Below are 25,581 nucleotides of genomic sequence, written 5' to 3'. Positions count from 1 at the left end.
AAATAATAACAATAGCACATGCCTTTAGTCTCCACACTCAGGAGGCAGAGACGGGTGGAGCTCTGTGAGTTTGAGGCCAGCCTGATCTACAGAGTGAGTTCCAGGACAGCCAGGGCTACATAGTGAGACCTTGTCTCAATAAATAAGTCAAACAACAATTTAAAGAATGGCTCACATAGTAAAACTCCTTGTGGTGTATGAAAGGCTAAAAGAAAGAAACAGCCGAGGTGACCGACACTCTAAAGGCCAAGGCATGAGGAGCACAAGTGGGGGCCAGCCTGGGGTACAGGGTAGGCCTGGGGAGGGGAGGGGAGGGGGCCAGCCTGGGGTACATACACAGTAAGGCCTGGTGGAGAGGCTTTGGAAGAACAAAGATGGACAAATGTGTACTTTGTGAAGAAAGACTCTAATCCTAATGTCAGACAAGGCAGAGCTCAAGAAAAAAGCCTTGGATGAGGCTCCGTCCTGTGGTGCTGATGCTGCACTTAAGATGTGGATCAAATAGCTGCAAATACCCAAGTCACCAATAACACTGCAGCAGCCTGGAGACAGAAGCCACGGGAAAGTGGAAAAGCAGACACAATCATGGCCTTAACGCACATCTCTCCATCTAAGTTCAAAGGAATTGTAATAACAACAAAAATCTTAAAAGCCAGAAAAAATTCCTAACGACAAAATGTCACACGATGATGAATCATCTAACTTGCTGCTTAAAGACTCACATCGGAAGGTTAGAGGCTTAAAGCAGCCAAAATGTCACCTCCCAGCCTCGGTGGCCAGGAGTCAGGAAATCAATAGCAGCATCCCGCTGCTTCTGGCTCAGACTCTCTTATGAAGGTTCATTTAAGATGTGGCCAGAGATGGGCATGGGAGCACACACCAGAGTTCAGGAAGCAGAGGCAGGTAGATAGATCTCTGTGAGTTCGAGGCCAAACTGGTCTATATAAGGAGTTTCAGGCCAGCCAGGAGGACACAGTGAAACTGTGTCTAAAGAAGACGAAAGAGGAGGAGGAGGAGGAGGAGGAGGAGGAGGAGGAGGAGGAGGAGGAGGAGGAGGAGGAGGAGGAAGAAGAGGAAGAAGAAGAAGAAGAAGAAGAAGAAGAAGAAGAAGAAGAAGAAGAAGAAGAAGAAGAAGAAGAAGAAGGAAGAGGAGGAGGGTGAGGAGGAAGAAGAAATGGGTGCGCGCGCGCGCGCGCGCACACACACACACACACACACACACACACACACACACACACAGACAATGTTTATATACCAAGCTGGCCTCAAAAGCATGACTCTCCTACCTCTGCTTCTCAAATGTTAGGCATTTGGGAATGCACTGCCATGCCTAACTCACAAATGATGTCTATTGGGGTTTTGTTTTGAGAGAGGGTCTCATGTACCCCAACCAGCCTTGAACTCAATAGGTATCTGAGGATGACCTTGAACTCCTGATCCTCCCCTCCTGCCTCCACCTTCTTAAAGTTGGGATTACAGGTGTGGTGGTTTGAAAGAAAATGGCCCCCAAAGGGAGTGGCACTCTTAGGAGATGTGGCCTTGTTGGAGGAAGTGTGTCACTGTGGGGATGGGCTTTGAAGTCTCTTTTCTCAAGCTTCCCTCAGAGTGACTGTCAGTCGACTTCCTGTTGCCTGTAAAATGTAGCACTACAGCACCGTGTCTGCCTGCATGCTGCCATGCTCCCTGCCGTGATCATAAAGGACTGAACCTCTGAAACTGTAAGTGAGCCACCCCAAATAATGTTTTCTTTAGAAGAGTTGCCATGGTTATGGTGTCTCTTTGCAGCAATGGAAACCCTAACTAAGACAATAGGCATGGGCTACTATGTCTGACACAAACTATGTTTTATCAGAGATGTGCGCCACAAGTAAAAATTAGGATTTTCTACTGAAATAAAGTTGATCTTTGGATAAATAGTGTGCAATCAATGACCAAAACCAAGACCCCCTTCCATCTTGAACCTCAGGCAGCTCAGGTGCATCAGACTCATTGTGTGTATGTGGATGACCTTCAACCCTTGACCTTCCTGCCTCAGACTGTCAAGCACCGAATTACAGGTATGTACGGACATACCTGGCTTGTGTGGTGCAGGGATCACACCTGGGTGTCTGGTCACTTTTGCTGTTGGTGCAATAAATTACCCAACAAAGGGACTTGAAGGGGGAGGCTTTGTTTGGCCTGCCGTGGCACAGGAGCTGGTCACAGGGTGTGTGTAGTCAGGAAGCAGGAGCTGGTCACAGGGTGTGTGTAGTCAGGAAGCAGGAGCTGGTCACAGGGTGTGTGTAGTCAGGAAGCAGGAGCTGGTCACATGGTGTGTGTAGTCAGGAAGCAGACAGCAGAAGCTGCTGCTCAGCTGGCTTTCTCCTTTGCTTGCAGTCTGAGATCCTCACCCAGGAAATGGGATTGCCCAATTTAGGGTGCGTCTTCCTACGTCAGTTAACTTAAAAGACAATCCCTCACAGTAACTGGGCAGGGTGTGGCACATGCCAGTATTGTTGTTGCTGTTATTTTTGTTTGTTTGTTTGTTTGTTTTTCGAGGCAGGGTTTCTCTGTGTAACTTTGCACCTTTCCTGGAACTCGCTTTGTAGACCAGGCTGGCTTTGAACTCACAGAGATCCACCTGCCTCTGCCTCCTGAGTCCTGGGATTAAAGGTGTGCACCACCACTACCCAGCCATTATTATTATTATTATTATTATTATTATTATTATTATTATTGTGTTTTTTTGTTTATTTTTTTGTTTTTTTGAGACAGGGTTTCTCTGTAGTTTTGGAGCCTGTCCTGGACTAGCTCTGTACTCTGTAGCCCATGCTGGCCTCGATCTCACAGAGATCCACCTGCCTCTGCTTCCTGAGTGCTGGGATAACAGGCATGCGCCACCACCGCCCAGCTTATTATTAGCTTTTTGAGACAGGGTTTCACTGTGTATCCCCGGCTGTCCTGGAACTTTCTCTGTAGACCAGGCTGGAGACTTGTGGTGCATGCCTTTAATCCAAGCTCTCTGGAGGCAGAGGCAGGTGGATCTCTGTGAGTTTGATTGAGGTCAGCCTGTTCTACAGAGCTAGTTCCAGGACAGCCAGTGCTACATACACCCTGTCCTGAAAAACAAAAAAACAAAACAAAATATGGTGAGAGATCTGGCTGTGGTAGCTCATGCATGCTGTGACCCTAGCATTTGGAAGGTGGAGACAGGAAGATCAGGAGTTCAAGGCCATCCACAGCCAGGAAGGAGGACGGCAAGTGTGGGTGAGTGAAGCCTGGGCTATAAAAGATCCTTTGTTGTTGTTGTTGTCCTTAAATCTGTATTACATGTACTTACTATTTGTACATACGTGTATGGGTGGTGGGGAGCACGTGCCACAGAACACATAGGAAGGTCAGAGGTCACATGCTTCAGGAGTTGGCTCTTCGACATGTGGGTCCTCCTAGGAATCAAACTCAGGTTGTTGCCATTTGACAACATGCATCTTTCTTTATCCTCTGAGCATGCTGCTGACCCTAGGAGATCCTGCTTCAACAGGCTGAGGAGATGGCCCAGTCAGTAGAGCGTTTGCCTTGCAAGCCCAGATCCCATATGTTACCAAGCTGGGGTGCTGGCACTGGAGGTGCTAGTACTGGAGGTGCTGGTACTGGAGGTGCTGGCACAGGTTTGTAATCCCAGTGCTGCTCACCTCAGGCCAGCCTTTGTGGTGAGTTCCAGGTTAGTGAGAGGCCTGTCTCAAAGAGGCCTCCACACATGTGAATACATGTGCGCGCGCGCACACACACACACACACACACTCACACCCAGAGGGAGACTCTGTTTTAAAAATGAAACATAAACCATGTGGTTAGCTTTTACTTCAAGCGCCCACTCATAATCACAGGAGTGCCGTGCCCAAAGCCCTGGCTTTCGACTCTGCCTTATCAAATGTGCTGGAGTTCACGGCTCTACTACTGAGTCACTACACAAAATCCCGAGAGAAAAACAGCCAAGCAGCCTAAGACACATCCTGTAAAAATGCTGCAGTGATTCCTGTTGGGTGAGGACTCCTTGGATGACTATTCTAGAACCGATTTCTGGAGCTCAATCATGACGAGCGTCTATTGCATTTGGATGGCCGGAATAGACAGTCTGCCTTCCAGAAGAGCCCTGTCCCCTCAAGGATTTGTTCTGGACATGGGGGGCTTTATGTGTGTTGACTCCAGCCTCCTGCTTCGATATGACTCAGTGTTCCAACAGTCCTTGTGTTCAGCTCATTCTGAGGTGCTCTTCCAATGTTCATAATGTTTCTGACAAATACAAAACTAAAACTCAATTTTACTCTACTTTTTCAGTTTATTTACAAAGATAAAATACTCTGGGTACAACTCCAAACATGTATGATATAAAAGAGTAATAAATGTGAAGTGTAAGATACAAAGTATGTTATTTATTTATTTATTTATTTACTTACTTACTTACTTACTTACTTACTACTTACTTATTTAGTTACTTACGTATTTATTTATTTATTCATTCATTCATTTATTTATTTTTGAGATGATCTCATGGCTGTCCTGGAACTTGCTATGCAGACCAGGCAGGCCTTGAACTCAGAGACCCTCCTGCCTCTGCATCTCGAGTGCTGGGATTAAAGGTATGCACCACTACCATCTGGCTTTAGAACTATGAGTTTTAATAAAATCATCAAACTACTTCGTTGTTTTTTGTTTGTTTGTTCTCGGAGATCTTGAGACTGAACCCAGGATCGTATATTGTTGTGGGGTGTTCACCAGAGAAGCCTGCTCAGACACAGGTTTAAGCCAATAAAAGTCTTCATTAGGCAGGGTGGTGGTGGCGCACACCTTTAGTCCCAGCACTTGGGAGGCAGAGCCAGGCGATCTCTGTGAGTTCGAGGCCAGCCTGGTCTCCAAAAGGAGTTCCAGGAAAGGTGCAAAGCTACACAGAGAAACCCTGTCTTGGAAAAAATAAGAAAAAAAAAAAGTCTTCATTAGCTAGCTGATGTTCAGGATCCCAGTGTAGCCCTGAGCCTTTCTCAGGATGAGTTTTTAAGCACAAAACCATGTCCTGGGTTGACATATCTCAGTTAACAAGAACAGTTAGCCAGAAGCAGAACCACAGAAGCCAAAAGCAAGGTTAGTACATTTAGGGACTTTCCCAGAACCACAGACTTTGACAGATTAGGCTTTTGTTTTAGTTTTGGCATGTGGTGCTGTTATGTGATGAGTTTTACAGCCCAAATGGTACTTCCATCCTGGAGTCAGTTGTGCTAAGGTCTGGGGGCCTGTTCCAAATGGATGCTCTGCCATTAAGCTGTATCCTCAGAACTGTTTTTTTGTTTGTTTATTTGTTTGTTTGTATGTTTGAGACAGGATCTCATGTAGCCCAGGCTGCCCTTGAACTGCGTTCTTCCTGTCTTGGGTTCTTGAGTGCGGGGTTACAGGTGTGACCCACGCTGTGATAAAATACCCAGCAAAAGGACTTTAGAATTTATATTGGTCCATAGTTCCAAAGATTTCAGTCCTTCATGAGGAGGAGAGGAGGCGGGGTGGCCAGGAAACAGAAAAAGACACCGGTTTCTTTCCCGATTTTATTCCACCCAGGCTCCCAACCTCTGGGATAGCGTCGCCCACATTCTGAGCAGGAGAACCGCGCCCCCCTAACTTAGTCTATTTTGGTAACTCCCTCAATTGGCGTGCCCAGAGGCACCTGGCTTTACCAGTCCAGGTGTTTCTCAATCCGGACAACCAAGATTAAGCACCAGGGAGCATACTGTTAGTTGTCTCGACTGTTTTTGTTTCAGTGTTCCGGGTTACGAAATGGCAGCAGCCGGGCCAGTTACAACGAGCGGTTAAAGATTTAACGCTGGGTTTGCTCATTCTAGTTACGGTGTTGATAATCTCTGACCTGTGAACCAAATCTCTCCCATGGCCTGTGCTGTGCAGTTCATGAGCTAAACTGTCTCTTGTGTTTCCAAATGATGGTGGAGAGGAGGAGAGCTCTCAGTCCAAGAGAAAAGGCTAGGATTGGCGGTATATGTCGATAACTCCAGTCAGTACTCATGGGGATAATCATCCAGCCGGATCAATACACAGCAAAGATAGGATGCACACTGGTGATGTCACGGTGAATAATTAGCTCCAAATCTTTCTTATTCTTTTTCTTTGGGAGGGGGGCAGTGGTAACAGCCTTGGCTGTCCTAGAACCCACTCTATAGATCAGGCTGGCCTCGAACCCACAAAGATCCATCTGCCTCTGCCTCTTGAGTGCTGGGATTAAAGGCACCTCACTGGAATTTATTTTATACTAGATAAAGATGGCGCTGTTTTCCAAATAAGTAATCAATTTCCCCAGCACTTGTATTGAACAACTCACAAAGTTATGATCCAAACTATTATCTTTACTTTGTTTTGTTTTGTTTTTTTTTTTCCGACACAGGGTTTCTCTCTGTAGCTTTGGAGCCTGTCCTGGACTAGCTCTGTAGACCAGGCTGGCCTCGAACTCACAGAGATCTGCCTGCCTCTGCCTCCCGAGTGCTGGGATTACAGGCGTGTGCCACCACTGCCTGGCTATTATCTTTACTTTTTAATATTCACTTATTACTTAATGGTTTTTTACAAAGGATATCATGTAGTTCAGGCTTTGAACTCTTGATCCTCCTGCCTCCACCCCTGAAGTGCTAGGATTAGAGAGAATATGCTACCTGCCCCTCCACCCCTACCCCGCCCCCCCAGCTTTGGGGTTTGCTGTTGATTTTTAGACAAGGTCTTGCAGATTCATAGTACTAGATGTCCTTGCATTCCCGGGTCTCTGACCTCCACTTCTCAGTGCTGGGATTACAGACATTTGACATCACACCCAGAATGAAATGTCATCTTCAATCCTGCACCAAGTTAACCCTTACATGTGGGTGTCTGTTTCTGATCCCCAGAAACAAAAGAAACAACAACAACATAACAAACCCTTTTCTATGTACGCAGCATATTACCACATGCACTTCCGGGAGTGTCCATCTATAAATCACGTTGTCATCTATAAACCTGTGCCACATCATAGCTATCTTGGGATGCATGTGGCCCATGGGCTATAGACTAGACATGCCTGATGGAGATCGTCAGTGACTTCAATCAAATTCTAAAAACTCAGAATTTTTCCTTATAAATATGTACTTTTTGTTTGTGGGTTTTCTGTTTGCTGGAGTTACAGGCCTGCACCGCCATGCCTGATACACACGTGCATGATACTCTAACGGAGTGTAGAAAAGCTTGTACTGCTGGTTGTACAGGCAACTTACAAATGATCAAAAGCAGAAAGCCAGGGTGGTGGGTGGTAGTGCACACCGCTGGACCCAGCACTACTCGGGAGGAGGCAGAGAAGTAGCTGGATCATTGTGAGTCTGAGGCTAGCCTGGTCTACATAGCAAGTTCCAGGCCTGCAAGGGCCGCAGAGTGAGACCCAATTTCACTATCTCAATAAATAAATTAGATAGATAGATAGATAGATAGATAGATAGATAGATAGATAGATAGGTATTTTTTGAGCCAGGTATGGTTGTACATGCCTGCAGTCCCAGAATTCCTATAATCTTGGTATTTGAGAAGCTCGGGCAGGCGAATGTCAATTCTAGTCTAGACTCCACAGGAAAGCTAGGAGGTGGGGTAGAGAATGAGCTCAAACCCTGGCCTGGCCTGCAATCCCAGCAAGTGAGACGTGGAAGCCACAGGATCACGGCATGTTCAAGGTCTGCATGTCTGGAAAGCAAAATGGGAATAAAACAAACCAACCCCGAATCAGAAAGTGAGTTCTAATGTAGCCTCCTTCCTTGAAAACTAGACATAAGGCTGACTCTGTAGCTTTTCCTGTGAAAGGGTCAACAGCGCAGTATGCACAGTGCGCCGACCATATAGACAGAGTCTAATCTTCGTTTTGTTCATCTGTAGAAGGGGAATGGGGATGCAGGTTTTAAGAAAGATGACTTTATGCTTTGATCTGTATTTTGAAAGTAGACATTGACCGTTCTTCTACATGATCCCAAAAGGATATTCAGAAGCTGACCACAAATGTTATGTTTGCTAACAGGGCTGTGAAGATCTCCCAATAAGATGCTGGGCATGTTGGTATTTCCTTCTGCCTTTTAGAACTAATAGAAGTTACCTGTGAAAAGGCGGGCATGCTGGAGATGCGGAAGAGGAACCAGAAGCAACTTAAACTACGCAGCATAGCAGCATCGCTGTCCTCTCACTGGGAAAAGACTGGAGTGGGTGAGAGAGCCAGAGTCTGGTAATTTAAGGTGACAGTCACCAATAGTAAGTGTCTTTGAATTTAAAAGCCGCAGTAAGAAAGGACATAATTAAATTACATGAGGACAAAGAGGGATAGAGAAAGACGAAAAGGTGTTCTCAGGTCAGCCTTCCACCACAGCCCGGCACTGTTCTCTGAGCGCTCCCTAGAGAGGCTTCCCCCACCGAGTGACATTTGAGGTATTAAACATGGGAGATGAGATTGGACACCTCGAGCATATGATCCTTAAGGGCCTGACAGTGCACCCTTCCTGCTGAACTAGTTTCTTAGCCCAGAGGCTGATCCTTGAGCTCGGGTGTTCTCCTGTTCCCCAATGCTCCGCAGACTCCTATGTTCTCTGACTGAAAAGAACGAGGAAGAATGAACAGATCAGATTTTGCTGTGGGGCATGCAGTTTACCTTCTGAAAACTCAGCGTGGGAGAAGAAGAAGAAATCTGAATTCCCGACAATAGGGCCCAGCTGTCCTTTGAGTTAATCTGCAGCATGGATCTGAAACATTGCTACTCAGAGAAGAGGCTGGCTTGACAAAGCCAAGAAACCTGCCTATTTATTTACTCATGGTTAACAAGTCCAAAAAGGGCCAGGCATGGTGGTGCACACCTTTAATCACAGCACTCGGGAGGCAGAGGCAGGTGGACTGCTAAAAATTCTTGGTCAGCCTGATCTACATTGTGAGTTCCAGGCCAGCTAGGGCTACATAGTGAGACTCTGCCTCAAAAATAAGTAGATAGGTAGATGATAGATAGATAGATAGATAGATAGATAGATAGATAGATAGATAGATAGACAGATCAGACAGACAAAAAAGACTCATTGCTGTTGGGAAGGAGTCCAGATGGAGGAGGGAGTTGAGGTGGGAATAGAAGGTGTCTGAATATGATAGAAATACATTATGTACATTCATGGAAAGTCAAATAATTTAAAATTTAAAGCATTTTAAAAAGAAATAGAGGTGGAATGCAAAAAAACTCTGACTTCAGAGCTTGTACCCATCCTGCCAGTGTGAGAGTGTCTGGATGTCTTCCCCCTTCTCAGTAACATATCACCTCCCTGACGAATACCATTCCCACCACACAATGACGTTAGCCTCCAACAATTTACTATTCAGCATATTCAGAATCCAACAAAATCCCAAAGGCTTGTCATCTGCTGAAGTATGTGTGTGTGTGTGTGTGTGTGTGTGTGTGTGTGTGTGTGTGTGTGTTTAAAATCCTAAATAGAAAGCTGGGTGTGGAGGCAAGAGGGTCATTTTAGTTAATTAATTTAAATAAAAAAAATAAATCCTAGCAGTGAAAGGAAGTGTGTTGATCTTGCCAGCAATGAGTTTTTCAAATGGACAATCACTTCCACCTTCATTTATTGGAACTGCTTGGAGGCAGGGGGCAGGAAATCCCCTTCCTTGACTTGTGGTATTTATGTGGCTGTTGTTTGCAAAGAACACAATCTATTCTCAAGCTTTGACATTTCCAAGTGGTTTTGCTTTTTAATGGAACATAGTTTAGTTATTCTTAAAGATTTCCACACGAGAGGTAATTTTATTTCTATATTCTGAGAAAATAAAACTACACGAGCAAAGAATGTCCAAGTCGTTTTGTTATTGTTTTGAAACTACTCTTATGTAGCCCAGGCTGGCCTCAAACTCACTATGCAGATGAGGATGACCTGGTCTATATAGTTAGCTCCAGGACAGCCAGGGTTACATACAGAGGCCATGCCTAGAAACAACTTACAAACAATAACAAAGTTGGCTATTTACTTCTCATTCATTAAAAAAAAATGTATTCATTATCAGGATAACTTTTAATCCTAGAAATGACCTTTAATACACTCATATCACGGTGGTTAGGGTAACTGGGAAGAATGCAAATTATTCACATATGAAAAATTCAGTTCTTTTTCATAATAACCAAAAATCAGCTGGGCAGGGGTGGGACATGCCTTTAATCCCAGCACTTGGGAGGTAGAGGCAGGCAGATTTTGTGAGTTCAAGGCCAACCTGGTCTATAAAGTGAGTTCCAGGGCAGCTAGAGTTGATACACAGAGAAACCCTGTCTCCAAAAACAAAAAACAAAAAATCACTTCAGATTTTTTTAATCTATTTTTTAAAATTTTTATTTGCATTGGTGTTTTGCCTGCATGTATATCTGTGTGAGGATGTCAGATCTTGAAGTTACAGACAGTTGTGAGCTGACATGTGAGTGCTGGGACTTGAACCTGGGTCTTCTGGAAGAGCAGCCAGTGCTCCTAACCACTGAACCATCTCTCCAGTCCCTTGTTTTTGTCTTTTCACAAAGTAAAACAAATTAATCTTCTCACTAAACAGATTGTCATAAGGCTGCCTGCTGTGTGCCTGACCACCTGACTTGATCTCTGGAGCCCATGTAAAATCAGTGTGGTGGGGTACAGCTGTAACCCCAGCATTTCTGTGGTGAGATGGGAGGCTGAGACGGAATGAGTTGGAAACTCTGGGGCCAGCTGGCCTCAAGTATAATGTAACAATAAGACAGACTCTGTCTTTAGGAGGTAGAAGGTGAGAACTCATTGCCAAAAGTTGTCCTCAGATCTCCACACACATGGTGTGGCACACACGCACACAGACACATACTAAATAAAATAAAAATTCTTTAAAAAGGTTCAGATAGACATATAAATAGACTAGAATGCCCAAAAATAGACCCACACAAATGCTCACTTAATTTGCAACAAAGACGCCAATATAACCCACTGGGGACAATAACAGCCTTCTCAGCAAATGATGCTGGAACAGTTGGCAATCTTCATGGAAACATTTTAACTCTTACCCTCACCTTGTGTCAAAAATTAACTCCATGTGGAAACAGACCTATAAGTCAGACTATAAAACAGGACAAAAGTCTTTGTGAGAAAGGTTTCTTAGATAGGATTTAAAAAATACTCGTAAGATATTAAAGGAAAAACCAGATAAACTAATTTTATAAACTGGAAAAATTTACATACAAATGTAAATGTAAATTTTAGAGCAACTGGTTCTTCAGTCTCCTGACCACAGGAAGCCACTGCCTCTGGTTTTTAAAAAAGCCAGGTGTGGTGGCCCACGCCTCTAATCTGAGCACTCAGGAGGCAGAGGCAAGCAGATCTCTGTGAGTTCGAGGCCAGCCTGGGCTACACAGGGAAACCCCGTCTCAAAAAACAAACACTTGAAAAACTAAAAACAAAACAAAACAAACACAAGAAATTTCAAGTTTTAGGAGTTCCTTACATATAGATTAGGAAAGGCTCTTTTCTTTCTTTTTTCTTTTTTTGAGACAGGGTTCCTCTGAGTGCTGGGATCAAGGTGCCACAGAAGGTCTGTTTTCAAGTACTGTTTGGCTGATGACTCAGTTCCTTTAACTACAGGAGGTGAGGAGGAGAGAGGACAACTAAATGGATCTTTGTCTGGGGCTTACAATCTTCCAAGGGAAACAGTAGGAACTCCAGATGTTTATGTAACAAAGGGATGTTTGATACACTCTCAACTGAAATGCAAAGGCTGGTCCGAAAGCCGACTACAATCAGATGACTGATTTCTTAGATGCAACCGCTACTAGCCTCTGCATTGCTGTGACTTAAGGAGGTTGACTCGGGCCGGGCGGTGGTGGCACACGCCTTTAATCCCAGCACTCGGGAGGCAGAGGCAGGAGGATCTCTGTGAGTTAGAGGCCAGCCTGGTCTACAAAGAGAGTTCCAGGAAAGGCACCAAAGCTACACAGAGAAACCCTGTCTTGAAAAACCAAAAAAAAAAAAAAAAAGGTTGACTCAGGCTCATTTGCAGAGGGTTCAGTCAATCATGGTGGGGAGAGAGTGGCGGAGCAAACAACCGGAAGTTAGTTCTCTCGGCCTTCTCTCCCGGCTTATATTCTGTCCAGGGCACTGGCTTATGGGATGGCTCCCCCTCATTCAGGATATGTGTTCCTCCTCAATTATTCCTGTTTGAAAATGTTCTCAGTGGCACACGGATGTCCTCATTCATCTATTTTTTTAATTAAAAAGCTTTTAAAAAAATTATTATATATGAGTGTCTATATGGGGGTATGTGCACATGAGTTGCTCACAGAGGCCAGAAGAGGGCATCAGATTCCCTGGAGCTGGAGTTACAGAAGGTAGAAGCTCTTGATGTAGGGGCTGGGAACACACCTTGAGTTCTTGTCCTCATCTCTTAAGTGAGTCTAAATCAAGTTTACAATAAAGGCTAACCACTATATGGTTTTTTTCAAAATTAAAGGAGGCCATTTTGTTTGACTCAACTCTTGTACTATCCCGCAACTGACCTGAGCAAACCAACATGGAGTCACTCATGCTAAATGTCACATATTCAAACTGACCAGTCTTTTCCCTAAACATGGAGAGTTAAGCTGTAGTCAGCTTAAAGAAATCACCTTTGATCCGATGTGGTGGCTCACGACTTTAATCTCAGTACTTGGGAGGCAGAAGCTGTTGGAACTCTGTGAGTTCCAGGCCAGCCTGGGCTGCCACATAGTGAGACCCCGTCTTAAAACTGACCAACCAAACAAGTTCCCTTTGTTTTAAGTCTTACAACGTAAGAGGTAACCCAGCTATGTGTGCATATGTGATTGTGTGTGTGTGGTTGTGTATGCGTGTAGGGTTGTGTGGGTGTCTGCCTGCGTGTGGTGTGGTGTGGTGTGTATGATTGTATGTGTGTGTGGGGCTGTGTATGTATGTAGGGTTATGTGTGTGCATGCATGTGTGCAGCGTTGTGTGTGTGGTATGTGTATGTAGGTGTGTATATGGTTGTATGTGTATGTATGTGGTTGTGTATGTATGTAGGGTTATGTGTGTGTGCAGCATTGTGTGTGTGGTGTGTGTATGCGGTTTGTGTATGTATGTATATAGGGTTACGTATGTGTGTGCATCTGTGTAGCATTGTGCGTGTGTGTATGTAGGTGTGTACATGTGTGTGTATGATTGTATGTGTGGTGTGGTGTATGTAGTTGTATGTTTCGTCTGCATGCATGTCTGTGCACCATATGTGTGCCTGCTGCCCACAGAGGCTGTAACAGGGTATCAGATCCTCTAAAACTGGAGTTACAAACTGTTTGTTAGACACCATGTGGGTGCTGGGAATGAACCCTGATCTTCTGCAGGAACCCTTAACTGCTAACATCTCTTCAGCCCAGTGACTAGCATCCCCCCCAACTGTTTTCTCACCTTGTCTTTGTATTACAATTTCATTGTTCTGCTGGTGTGTGTGTGTGTGTGTGTGTGTGTGTGTGTGTGTGTGTGTGGTGGGTACTTTTCCTGTTGATACAATGAAGATTGCTCTGATTAATGAATTACAAATGAAAGCCAATAAAACTTGTTATAATTTTGACATCTCTGCTGACACTTTCTCATCTTACAGTGCTGTTTATCAAACCCAAAGCCAGCAAGGTGTGGTGGTGCACACCTTTATTCTCAGCACTTGAGAGGCAGCAGCAGGCAAATATCTGAGTTCAAGCCAGCCTACAGAGAGAGTCCCGGGACATGAAGGGTTACACAGAGAAACCTTGTCTCAAAAGGCCAAAATAGAAGAGGAAGAGGAGGAAGGAATGGTGTAGTCTAACACAATTTACTTAAGGACCAATGGCTACTTTCCTCCTCAAAACTGGAAAGAACAAGAACAAAATAACAAGTGTAATCCAATAAGCATTTGCTGGCAAAGAAAACCATTGCAGCAATGATCTACAGTGCCCTCTTGAGTGACAGCTTATACCAGGACCTGCCCCAGCAAGTGGCTGATCTCCTGGCCTGGAACTAGGCAAAGTGGTCACTGAGAAGTTCACCAGGAAACCATTTACATGATGGGGGAAAGCAAGAAGGGGGAAATGTGTGTATTAGCAGATAGCTTGAGGAAACATGACAGATCAACACATGCAAGATTGCCCCATGCAGAGTCACTGCAGTCACCCAGTGCCCTGTTTGTCCTGCAAGTGGAACAGGAGAATTGTACTATTATTTCTGCAAATTTGGTACTCAACACAGTATTGGCCATGGGATCAATCACACTGTCACCATTGGCGTCCAGTCTCCGTGTGTGCTGAGATTTATTGTCTATGGTTCCTCATGTCACAGTGACTGTCAGCCACGAAATTATCTTTGTTGCTGCTTCATAACTGTAATTTTGTTTCTGTTATCAATTGTGATGTAGATATCTGTGTTTTTCAATGGTCTTAGGTACCCCTATGAAAGGGTCATTTGACCCTAAGTGGGTGGCGACCCACAGGCAGAGAACTGCTATGGTAGAAGATGACCTTGGACTTCTGATTTTTCTTCAGTTCCCTCAGTGCTCAGATTACAGCTTCCATTATCCTGTCCAGCTTGTTTGTTTGTTTGAAACAGGGGTCTTCCTATTTAGTAGGCTGGCCTGGAGTTCATATGTAGACCAGGTTAGCCTCAAAGTCATAGAGATCCATATTGTGGAATATTATTTTAAGATGTGTTATATTTGCTTATGTTGTGGAACATTTGTTTAATGATGCAAAGATGTGTTGCATTTGTTTAACTCTGTGAAGCTGTGTTACTGTGCCTGCCTAAAACACCTGATTGGTCTAATAAAGAGCTGAACCACCAATACCTTGGCAGGAGAGGATAGGTGGGGCTGGCAGGCAGAGAGGATAAACGGAGGGAGAAATCTGGGAAAAGGAAGAAAGGCAGACTCCAGGGGCCTGTTCCGTAGCTACTCCAGTATTACCAGTTATTATACATACACCATAAAAGCAGATATAATTAAGTTCACTTTTCAAATACTTACCATAAATTTCAAATATTTGGTTTGGTTGGTTGTTTTATTGAAACAGGGTCTCATGTAGCCCAGGCAGGCCTTAAATTCATTAAGTAGCCAAACGGCCTATGATCCTCATACCTCTGTCTCCTGGGTGTTGGGATTACTGGCTTGTGCCACCGTGCCTGGCTCAGATACTCACTACTGAAGCCACATGTTTTTAACTTTCACGGATTATTTTCCATCCTCCTTTCCATTTGGCTTAAGCGTCTGCAGAACTGTTTATGGCCATGTTGTTCCAACCCAGGGTAGCGGCGTGAGCACAGGAGCTGCAGATCAGTCCTTGGTGGCTGCTCAGGCCCTCCTGTCTTCACTCAGGAACTTCTAGATAAGCACAGAGGGCATCTACATCCCTTCAGACTTGTCTGCCACCTCCGGCTGAGCATCAGTGAACTCAGGAGCTAGTGTGCTCTATTTGCCCTGAAATTCCTCCTTGGCCAGCCTCTTCAGTGGTGGATTAGTCTTCCTTCTCAGCCTCTTCAGGATCTCTGTGGAGATCAGGCATAACTTCCCATGGGTACTCATAAGAGATGGTGCCACGTATCTGATAAGTGCAGGACTTCTGGGGCCAGCGTCTATCACACCAGACCCATGGAGCTGCTGTCGTTGCATGGGATGGCAATGTCCACATAGCCTGGAGAAGCATCTGTCACACAGAGGGATGGTAGGAAGGTTGACACTTGCGTGAGGAGATGGTGGTCAGCCCTGGAATAGTCACCAACAGAAGTTGTCGCTCCAGGAAGGCTGTTTGGATTAGGTTAGAAAAAAGTCCCAGGAGTGGACCAGCAGCTGCTGGAGTGGAACCAGTAGTAGCTGGTGTTCCTAGAGGAGATGGTGCTGGCATCAGCCGAGTGTCCCATGGCAGCAATGACAGCAATGGTGTTGGCCACCTGTGACAACTTCTCCCAGGTTCTCTTCATATTGTTGACGTAGATGACATCCCTTTCCTCTTATACCTGTATCATTCTTTCTGGAAGTCAAGGTCGGTGCCACCTAAGTGGGCTCTGGCTAAGAGGGAGCCAGGGTATCCTCCATCTGCAGAACATCAAGGGCTCCAGACACTGGGTCAAAGTATCCCTTTGATTTAATCAAGAACAACCCTGTATCACCCTCCCTGGGCAGCCGGGAAGGGCTAAAGCCACATTGGAAAAGCAGAGGAGATGTTCTTCTGTCCTTGTGGCACTTGGGATGTATGTGAGCAGCTGCCTGTCTAAACACACATTTCCCTCTTTTAATTCTGTTCTTCCTTTTGCTAGCAGATAAAGGCCTATGGCAATATCAGTATTTTTGTTTAGCTTACACATGAGCCGAAAGTTGTGAGTTGGCTTTTGTAATAACTATTGAATCCTAATTATCGTTCCAAACATCCTATTCTCGGGCTGTAGTTCAGTGGTAGAGAGTGCTTGCCTGGCATATAGGAGGTCCTGAGCTCTTGAGTACATAATTGACAACAAAAACCTGCACTCACGTTCCCTGATGCTTTTTTGTTTTGTTCGTTTGTTTCTGGTGTTTCGAGACAGGGTGTCTCTGTGTAGTTTTGGTGACTGTCCTGGATCTCACTCTGTAGATCAAGTTGGCCTCAAACTCAGAGATCTGCCTGCCTCTGACTCTGGAATGCTGGGATTAAAGGTGTGCGCCACCACACCCAGCTTACTGATGCTTTTTACTTGGCTTGAGTACGTGTGCCACCGCGACTGAGTGAAAATATCTGTCTCCAGAATGCAGGGACAGAAGGCATATGCCACCATACCTGTCAAAAACAAAAACAAAACAAAACAGCTTGATGCCGGATGTGGGCATACCTTTAATCCCAGCAGTTGAGAGATAGAGGAAGGAAGAGGATCTCTGAGTTCGAGACCAGCCTGGTCTATAGGGTAAATTCCAGGAGAGCCAGGGCCGCACAGAGAAACCCTGTCTCAAAAAACCAAACCAAACCAAAACAACAACGTAAGTTTTGATAATACTTTTTCCAGTGATGTTTCATATGATCAAACTGTAAATGTTTGATTACGATTTGACTCGGCTAATAAGATGCCTGCCTTCCTACCAAGAGAATATAGTTCGGGTCTGGGCTTTGGCTGGCATTTTCATTTAAGTTAATCAATAAACGAAAGGGAAACAGTGAGAAAGCTCGTTAGAACTCTTTCCTTTATCACTGACACAAGCACTTCTTTGCAGAGTTACAGAGTAGCTCACCAGTACCCGCCGGGTTTCTTGGCTTCTCACAACGTGATGGCTGCTGCGGCTGCTTTTCTACTCAATTCTGCCTCATTACCATTTGCTCTACCAGCCTGCTGCCACCTTCCATAAATTAAGCATGCAGCTGGGAATGGAGCTGAGCTGGGAGAGTACTTGCTAACACAAAGCCCTGAGTTTGATCCCCAGCACTGCATTAACTACAGCAAATGGGTGTGCCATGCCTAGAATCCCAGCACTTGTGGGGTGGAAGCAGGAAGATCAGAAGGCCAAAGTCATCTCTGGCTGCATTAGGAGACCTTGTCCGTAAATAAGTAAATACTGGATCACAGCCATGTCCACTCTCTATGCATGATCTGTGGTCACTTTTGCGGTGAGAGATGAGCAACTATTACAGAGACCGTGGATTAGAAAAACCTAAAACATTTACTCGTTGGCCTGTTTGGTTTGTTTGAGACAGTGTTGTAGTGGGTAGCTGTTCTAGCTGTGACCTTGAAGCACTGCCCCTAGTGAGGTAGCAGGTAACTGTTACACCTGCCTATGACCTTGAAGTACATGCCCCTGGGGCGTGGCCACTCGAGGACCCTTAAGACCCCGAATGCCCCTACGTAGCCTTCTCTCTTCGCTCCCTGTGGTTTTGGATGCTGGAGACAGACCAGGCAAAAGAACAGCATGGGAGTGTGCCTCAGTCTTCCTGTACCACTGTGCAATAATTCCTCTGTTCTGTATGGTGAATTTTCCTTCTCTAATAAATTCCTTTGGCCATTAAGCAGACTCTGTGGATTGCTAGCAATATCTTTACCCAATACAGTATCTCACTATGTAGCCCTGGCTGGCCTGGAGCTCACTATGTGGACCAGGTTGGCCTTGAACTCACAGAGCTGCCTGCCTCTGCCTCCCAAGTGCTGGGATTTGAGGTGTGTGCCAGTACAACCTGCTGGTGGTTGGCTTTTTTCGGGGGTTGGGAGATTCGAGACAGGGTTTCTCTGTGTAGCCCTGGATGTCCTGGATCTTGCTCTGTAGTCCAGGCTGGCCTCAAACTCACAGAGATCCACCTGTCTCTGCCTCCCAAGTGGTGCGATTAAAGGCATGTGCTGCCACCGCCGCTGCCGCCACCCAGCTTAGTAGTTGGCTTTTTTACACAAAATATTTGCTGACACTTGGTCTAGAAAAGTTAAAAAAAATAATAGAGGAAATCCTACATATGGTATGTGTATGTATGTGTGTGTGCATGTGTGAGTATATATGTGTGTATGGGTGTGCGTATATGGGTGCGTGTGAGTGAGTGTGAGTGTGTGTGTGTGTGTGTGTGTGTACCAGTGCAGAAACGCCTTGGCACACATGCAGCAGTCAGAGGATGACCTGCAGGCATTGCTTCTCTGATTCCACCACGGGTCCCAGGATGGAACTCAGGCTGTCAGGTAAAAGTGCTGAGCCATCTCACCAGCCCAAAATTTGATTCTTAAGAATAGCTGTAATAAGCCAGGGAGTGGTGCCCAATGCCTTTAATCCCAGCACTCAGGAGGCAGAAGCAGGTGGGGCTCTAAGATTGAGGCTAGCCTGGTCTACAGAGCACGGACAGCAAACAAAGAAACAAAAAGAATGGTTATACTAAAATCTGGCTCATAAAATCTCATTAGCTTAACATCAGCATTGCAAATGGAAGCCTCCGGTGGTGTACCACAACCTATACTTTCAAAAGGACCCTGTGGGAATTGTTGATCTAGTAGGTAAGTGGCTGAAACAAGATTTAGATCCAACACCCCAACACATGTTACATTTTGTAGACTTTTTGGTGGAGGATGGATTCCTTATTGGCTTGGTCTTGTGTTTTTATTAAGGGGTTCCATATGCAAAAGAACCCATTTACTGAAGTACAGTCCCATACTCCCTTTAAAAGAACATATTTTTTGTTGTTGTTTATTGTTTTTTGTTTGTTTTTGTTTTTTGAGACAGGGTTCCTCTGTAGCTTTGGAGCCTGTCCTGGACTAGCTCTGTAGCCCAGGCTAGCCTCAAACTCACAGAGATCCACCTGCCTCTGCCTCCCAAGTGCTGGGATTAAAGGCGAGTGCCACTATGGCCCGGCTAAAAGAATGTATTTTTATTTTATGTGTGTGGGTGTTTTGTCTACATATATGTCTGTGTGAGGGTGTCAGATCCCCTGGAACTGGAGTTACAGACAGTTGTGAGCTGCCATGTGGGTGCTGGAATTGAACCCAGGTCCTCTGGAAGAACAGTCAGTGCTCTTAACCGCTGAGCCATCTCTCCACACAACTAGCTCTTAACCACTGAGCACATCTAGCACACAAGAGGCCCTGGGGTACACTCAGTTTTGCTAGTCTTTCTTTTCTGTTTTGGTTTTTGACAGGGTCTTGGCCTCCCATGGTACTGACAGCTTAGCGACTGAGCCTGGGCCTTGCATATGCTAGACTAGCCCTCTGTTGCTGAGCTATATTCTCAGCTTATTCATGCTTGGTAGCAGCATTAAAGCAAAATAAGCAGGCCATTGGCCTAAGGTTATTTTTGTTCCAGAAAGTCCTTCTAACTGATTAATTCTGAATTGGGATAGCCATTCACAGATAGCCAAGCGGTCAATGGTTATATAACTAGGGAGCTGCCATGTGACCATAGCCAATAAGGCAAAGCCTAGCTGTAGCCGATATCGCTACTTCCTTGTTCAGCTTATAAAGCTCATTTCCCAAGCTGTCAGAGCTGTTTGCTGCTTTCGTATTCAAAAACCTTTCCTTATATAACTTTTTAAATGATTTATCTTATGTGCATCGGGGCTTTACCAGCATTTTTGTCTGTGTGCGGGTGTTGGGTCCCCTGGAACTGGAGTTACAGGTGTGAGCTGCCATGTGGGTGCTGGAAACTGAACCCAGATCCTCTGGAAGAACAGCCAGTGCTCTTAACTGCTGAGCCATCTCTCCAGCCCCTTAAAAAAAAAAAAACAAAAAAAAAAAACTTTTAATGTTTGAATAAAATGTTAATTTTTCCTGGAGCTTTTCTTAAGTACATTCATCCAGAAATGGGTCTAGGTTAGATATTTGAAGGAAGAGCCTATTCTGTTGTTGGAAATGTTCATTTCCCTAAAACATATTCATCAACTGCCTTTTGTAGTTTTTTTTTTTTTTTTTAATTGTTATTTGTTGTTGGATGGTCTCACTCTGGAACACAAGCTGTCCAGGAACCATCCTACTTCAGACGTACGGGTACCACAATGAAGGATCGTGCCCTTTGTCTTTAGGACTGTCACACAAATCTTTCTACCACTAGCCCTGATATCACTTACCAATACTTACATGAAACGCTTCAGAATTCCTTTCGTTTGATATTTCACTTTGGGAAATGGCACGGTCACAGGGCGGAGGAGAAAGAATCTGAGGGCTGGATGGCCAAATGCTATGCCTCCTCATGGTCTCTACAACTCCGAATATCCCAAGTGCAGGAGCGGAATGCTCTAGCCGACACTGTTGAGAAGTTCGAGTCCACTCTCGAGAGTGTGCTACTTCTCTGACAAGCCTCTTTTTAAAAAAGATTTGTGGGTTGGGGATTTAGCTCAGTGGTAGAGCGCTTGCCTAGCAAGCACAAGGCCCTGGGTTAGATCCTCAGCTCAAAAAAAAAAAAATGTATTTATCTTTATTAATATGTGTGTGCGCTCGCGAGCACGCACACCAGAAGATAGTGTCAGGAGTAGAAGTTACAGCCAGTTGTGAGCCAACAGCTCCAAGTGATCTTCAGCTGCACAGTGAGTTCCTGGCCAACCTCAGCTAAGACCCAGCCCCGGTCTCAAAAAATAAAGGAAAATCTCCAACTGTTGCAAACAGACAAACAAATCACAGCTCTTGGAGAACTCAGGTCCACTAAGGTGAGCTGCCGGAATGCTAGCCCGAGCCAGGCCTCATTCAAGCTCTACAGCACAGGCCATGGCCTCTTGTAAGACACAGAACTTAACCTGACGACCGCACCAGGAACTCCCCTGCAGCTGAACTTAGACCAGACTTCAGGGTGAGTCTCCAATCAAACTGCTGCAATCCCTAGTCCGAGACGGGCAGGGTGAGCCCGAGAGGCGACACAGGAGCCACGCCTCCCGCCACGCCTCCGCTGCTAGGGCGATGAAGCGGTCACGAGTCGAAGACGCCGCCGGGAGCGAGCACGCTCGCCCCAAAGCCGCGAGGCGGGAGGCGGGAGGCGTGCGCGCCCCCGCAGCAGGGGGCGTGGCCGGGGCGTGGCCCTGAGCCGGACCGGGGCGTGGCGGCCGAGCTGTAGGTGCTGCAGCCCAGCCAGTCGCGACAGGTGCGCTGGGCAGAGTGCAGGGACGGTGGCCGTGCAACGCCGAGCACCGACGGCTTTCTAGTCTGGTAAGAGCCTCCTCTCCCCTCATCCCCGGAGCCTGCGTGTGCTCGGAGACCCCGGCTGCGCTCCGCACTCTGTCCGCGCCTTCCGAGGCGGGATGGAGCGGGAGCGGGAGCGGGAGCCTCTCCCCTTGGGGTGGGCAATGGAGGAGCCTCCCACCCTCCGCTCGCTCGCCTTTCTGGGAAGTGCGCGGGGCTGAGCCTTCGCTGTCCCGCCCCATAGTCTCCCACGGGATGGAGGGAAAGTGGCGATTCATCAAAAGTCAAAACTCCCTCTCAGGTCATCCAGCAACTCTTTCCCTCTTCGATGCGGCTGTGCCCTCTCCACTTTTCCTCCCTTCCATTCCTTCAGATGAACTCTGATGAAGACTTAACACCCTTCCGAGGAGTGTTGAGAACATTGCAGCCCCTCCTTGCTGTCCTTCTCAAATCGCTCTCATGTACTTGAGCCGGGACCCGTGGCTCACTCACAACCGTAGGTGTTAATATTGGGTAACTGTACACCCATGGCCACACACGCTAAAGCCTGAAGTTGTGGGTGCTAGGAGCGAGCCAGAGCCATCTGGCGTCCGTCCCTGCCTCCTTATTGGTGCTCAGTAGTACAATGAGTTTAGCTGATCCTGGTGAGAGATATGGACCTACTATTGTCTTGCTACTAATTCCAGCTTTCGAAAATCTGCCAAATCCAAATGGTTCTGTTGACTTTACAAGTTAGCCAAAGGCTCTGAGGTTGTCAGTTTTTAAGACAGTGCCCCTTGGAGGAGAAATCATCTTTTGCATCTAAGTAGGTAAGTGGAATACTTTTTATCTACGTAGTTCCTGGTGCAATATACATATTCCAGTTAGCATCTATATGGCTGGTCTTTCGGAATTCTGTGGAAGAAGTGTGATCTTGTTTAGACAACCTTCAAAAAGCTACAAAGTTGGCAGAAAAATTTGTTGTTTTTTCAAAAAATAACAACTTCTCCTCCTCTTTCTGCTTCTTTAAAAAGTTCCTGGTTGTCCTAGAGCTGGCTGTATGGACTGGGCTCACTGGGCTCACGAATATGCGGCTGCCTCTGCATCTTAAATGCTAGATTAAAGATGTGCTCCACCATCGTGTGTGTATGTATTTATATATGTGTATATATATGCTATTTGTGTGTGATGTGTGTGTGTGTGTGATGTGTGTGTGTGTATGATGTGTGTGTGTGTGTGTGTGTGTGAATACTAGCAGGGCGCCATGGCAGGCATGTGGAGGCCGGAGGACAGCTTATAGGCTTATAGGAGTTGGTTCTCTCCACCTTGGGATATGAAGATCAAACTCCAGTCACCAGGCTTATTGCAGCAAATTTTTCACCTGTTGAGCCCAGAAATACTTTTCTTTCTTTCTTTTACTATTTTACATTTATTTACTGTGTATGTGCCAAAGCGTGGGTGTTGTATGTAGGTCAGAGGACAACTGTGGGAGACTGTCCTTTCCTCCCACCATGTGGGGTCCAGGGATTGAACTCGTGGTGCTGGGTTTCATGGCAAGCACCTTTTACTTGGTGAGCCATCTTGTCAGCCTAGAAAAGGTCACTTCTTTTTAAAGGTCTGCATGCACGTACATTTGCATTGATAGAATAACATAATATGGTACTAAATTATGTTAGGAATTTTTTTTTTTTTTTTTTGCAGGGGGAACAAAACATTTTTTTCAGTGAATTTTATGTCAGTTCTTTTGTAAATTCAGAGTTCCAAACCCCTACCCTAAAAGAGACTACAATTAACTGGGTTAGGTAACACCATGGATACAACTTACAGTATTGGCGAAGTCATTGGCTGTCACTGTTTTAGCATCTCTTCTCTCTCCCCCCACCCCCGGAAACCCAAGTGTGTTGGGCACCAAACCCTGGGGCATGTGCATTCTAGAAAAGTACTCCCGACTCTTGTGTATTTTACCACTCATATTTCTTGATACATCTTTGGTCAGTCAACTCTATGGCCTTTTGAAAGTGGGATTGGAGCCTGTTTAATTCTCCAGCAATTCAGTAAAAGTTGGTGGAGCTCCTTTTTACTGCTAATGTGTTAGACGAAGAAGGAGTGTATCAGGTAATCCCTGAACCGTGAAGTCTCTGGGCCGAGACGGTGTGCTGGCATGGTTAGCAAAGCAGTGCCATTTTGTAAAACTTACCTCATTGTATGGCTTTGTTTGACTTGGTACGTTCAGGCTTTGTTCCCGACTCTAGTTAAAGGTGGAGCCAAGTTTCAACCTAATAATTCTAGGAAGAGAAAGCTTCAGAAATGAAAACAATTCTATTAACAGCAGAGACACTTTTCACTGCTTAGGTACTCTTTAAAAGTCTTGTTTTGACTCTGAGTGTATGTAGCCTAGTGGTAGAGAGTGAGAGCCGATGTTCAATCCCTAGCACACATACACACAGAATATAAGGTATATCTTGTCTTATGCCAGTTAGGAGAAAAGTCGGAGCCTTTGAGGGTTCTTTGGAGAGTTTTGATGATCTGGTATCCGAAGTTTATGGTAGCCTTTGAAAACTCTTCATTTGGACCTAGAGAGATGGTTTAGCAGTTAAGAGCACTGGCTGCTCTTCCAGAGGACCCAGGTTCAATTTCTACCACCTACATTGCAGCTCACAACTGTCTATAGCTCCAGTTCCAGGGAATCTGGTACCCTCACACTGATATACATGCAGCCCAAACAAAAGTGCACATAAAAAATAAATAAAACACTTTAAAGAAGAAAAAAATGCTTCATTTGGCTGCAGGTTTTTTGTTGTTTTGGGTTTTTTGGAGACTACATCTCATGGAACTCAGGCTAGCTTCAGACTGCTGTGTAGCAGAGGCTAGACTTGAATTCCCAAGTCTCTTGCCTCTATCCTCCATGTGCTGGTGTTATAGGTGTGTACCACCATCCCCAGATGTGACTACAGGCTTTTTATTAATTTCCAGCTGTTTAACAGTGCCCTAACATCCAAAGGATAGCCATGATGTGGTCCCCCCAGAGGATCCATTTTCCTTTTAGGACAAAGGCTTTGAGTTGACAGTGTGTGTGGAAGTTGCTTCGTTTGGCGATGTGAGCCAAGTCAGTCAATGATCATTTATTTGTCTCTGACTCTATTGTCTCGTCTCTTTTGCTCCCTGAAAAGTGGTTTCTGATAGACAGTTTTAATAAAAGCAGCAGCTTTATTTGCACAAATTATGTATTTTGAATATCTACAAACATTTGTTAGAAAGTTTTCAAATAGGATTTTAATTTTTCTGAGGGTTCCACCCGTCAACTGTAATCAGGTCTAGTTCAGTTTAAAATTCTATACCAGAGCTTTATCAAACATATACACACATAGAAATGTTGAGTGTGGGAGAACGCTAGGCATCTTCACTATAAATGACTACTTTACCACAAATTGGGGGTGGGGTGTATCATTATTTAATAGTTTCCAAGCTTTACATTTATTTATTTTAGTGTGCGTGCCATGTCATGCATGTGGATATCAGAGGACAGCTTGTGGGAATCAGCTCTCTTATTCCACAGTGTAGGGCCTGAGGCTTGAACTTGGGTGGTCAGGCTTTACAGCACCTGCTGAGCCGTCACTCTGTGCCCCCGTTCCCAAGCTGCCCTCATTGCATGTTACACAAGAGAGATGACAGTCGTTCAAATGGGGCTGTGCTCCTTCTACAGATAGAAAGTGCTTAACTTTGTCCCTAAGATAATTTATGCAGGAGGGAACTACGTTTTAGAAGGCCGCTGTGTTTCTTTAGCTGTGTTTTACGGGAAGATAAAGCACTCCATTGTAGATTGTGCACGGTGACGTCATGATGTGGTTCAGTCACTCAGCAGGCTCTCCAGGTGTTCAGGAACAAATTAGTGGCTTTAAGTACTTTCTGCTTTATTATCGGGAAGTTGAGGTTCTTGGTAAATGGCACTTTCAACAGGATTATTCTGATGTGTCTATTCTGTGGCTACATG

General features: G+C 45.4%; 2 protein-coding genes across 3 annotated transcripts in view; both read left to right on the top strand.

Moving 5' to 3' along the window:
- The window catches only part of Fam186a (family with sequence similarity 186 member A), a 109,555-nt gene extending 88,761 nt beyond the window's left edge, over positions 1–20,794 (top strand). Inside the window, 1 exon segment of the mRNA XM_036207629.1 lies at positions 20,554–20,794. Within this exon segment, the coding sequence (XP_036063522.1) occupies positions 20,554–20,794 (241 nt within the window).
- A 779-nt stretch (positions 20,795–21,573) lies between these two features.
- The window catches only part of Lima1 (LIM domain and actin binding 1), a 99,654-nt gene continuing 95,646 nt past the window's right edge, over positions 21,574–25,581 (top strand). The window contains exon 1 of one of the 2 annotated variants that reach the window (XM_036207514.1): positions 21,574–21,638. The gene's annotated coding sequence lies outside the window, so the exon portion shown is untranslated. Of the gene's footprint in view, positions 21,639–22,366; positions 22,421–25,581 lie in introns of those variants that run through there. The other variant, XM_036207515.1, reaches the window with a different exon arrangement.

The sequence above is a fragment of the Onychomys torridus genome, chromosome 16, assembly GCF_903995425.1.
Source record: "Onychomys torridus chromosome 16, mOncTor1.1, whole genome shotgun sequence".
NCBI lineage: Eukaryota > Metazoa > Chordata > Mammalia > Rodentia > Cricetidae > Onychomys > Onychomys torridus.
The sequence above is the reverse complement of the archived record's forward strand: the minus strand, read 5'-3'. Positions and strand labels throughout refer to the sequence as shown.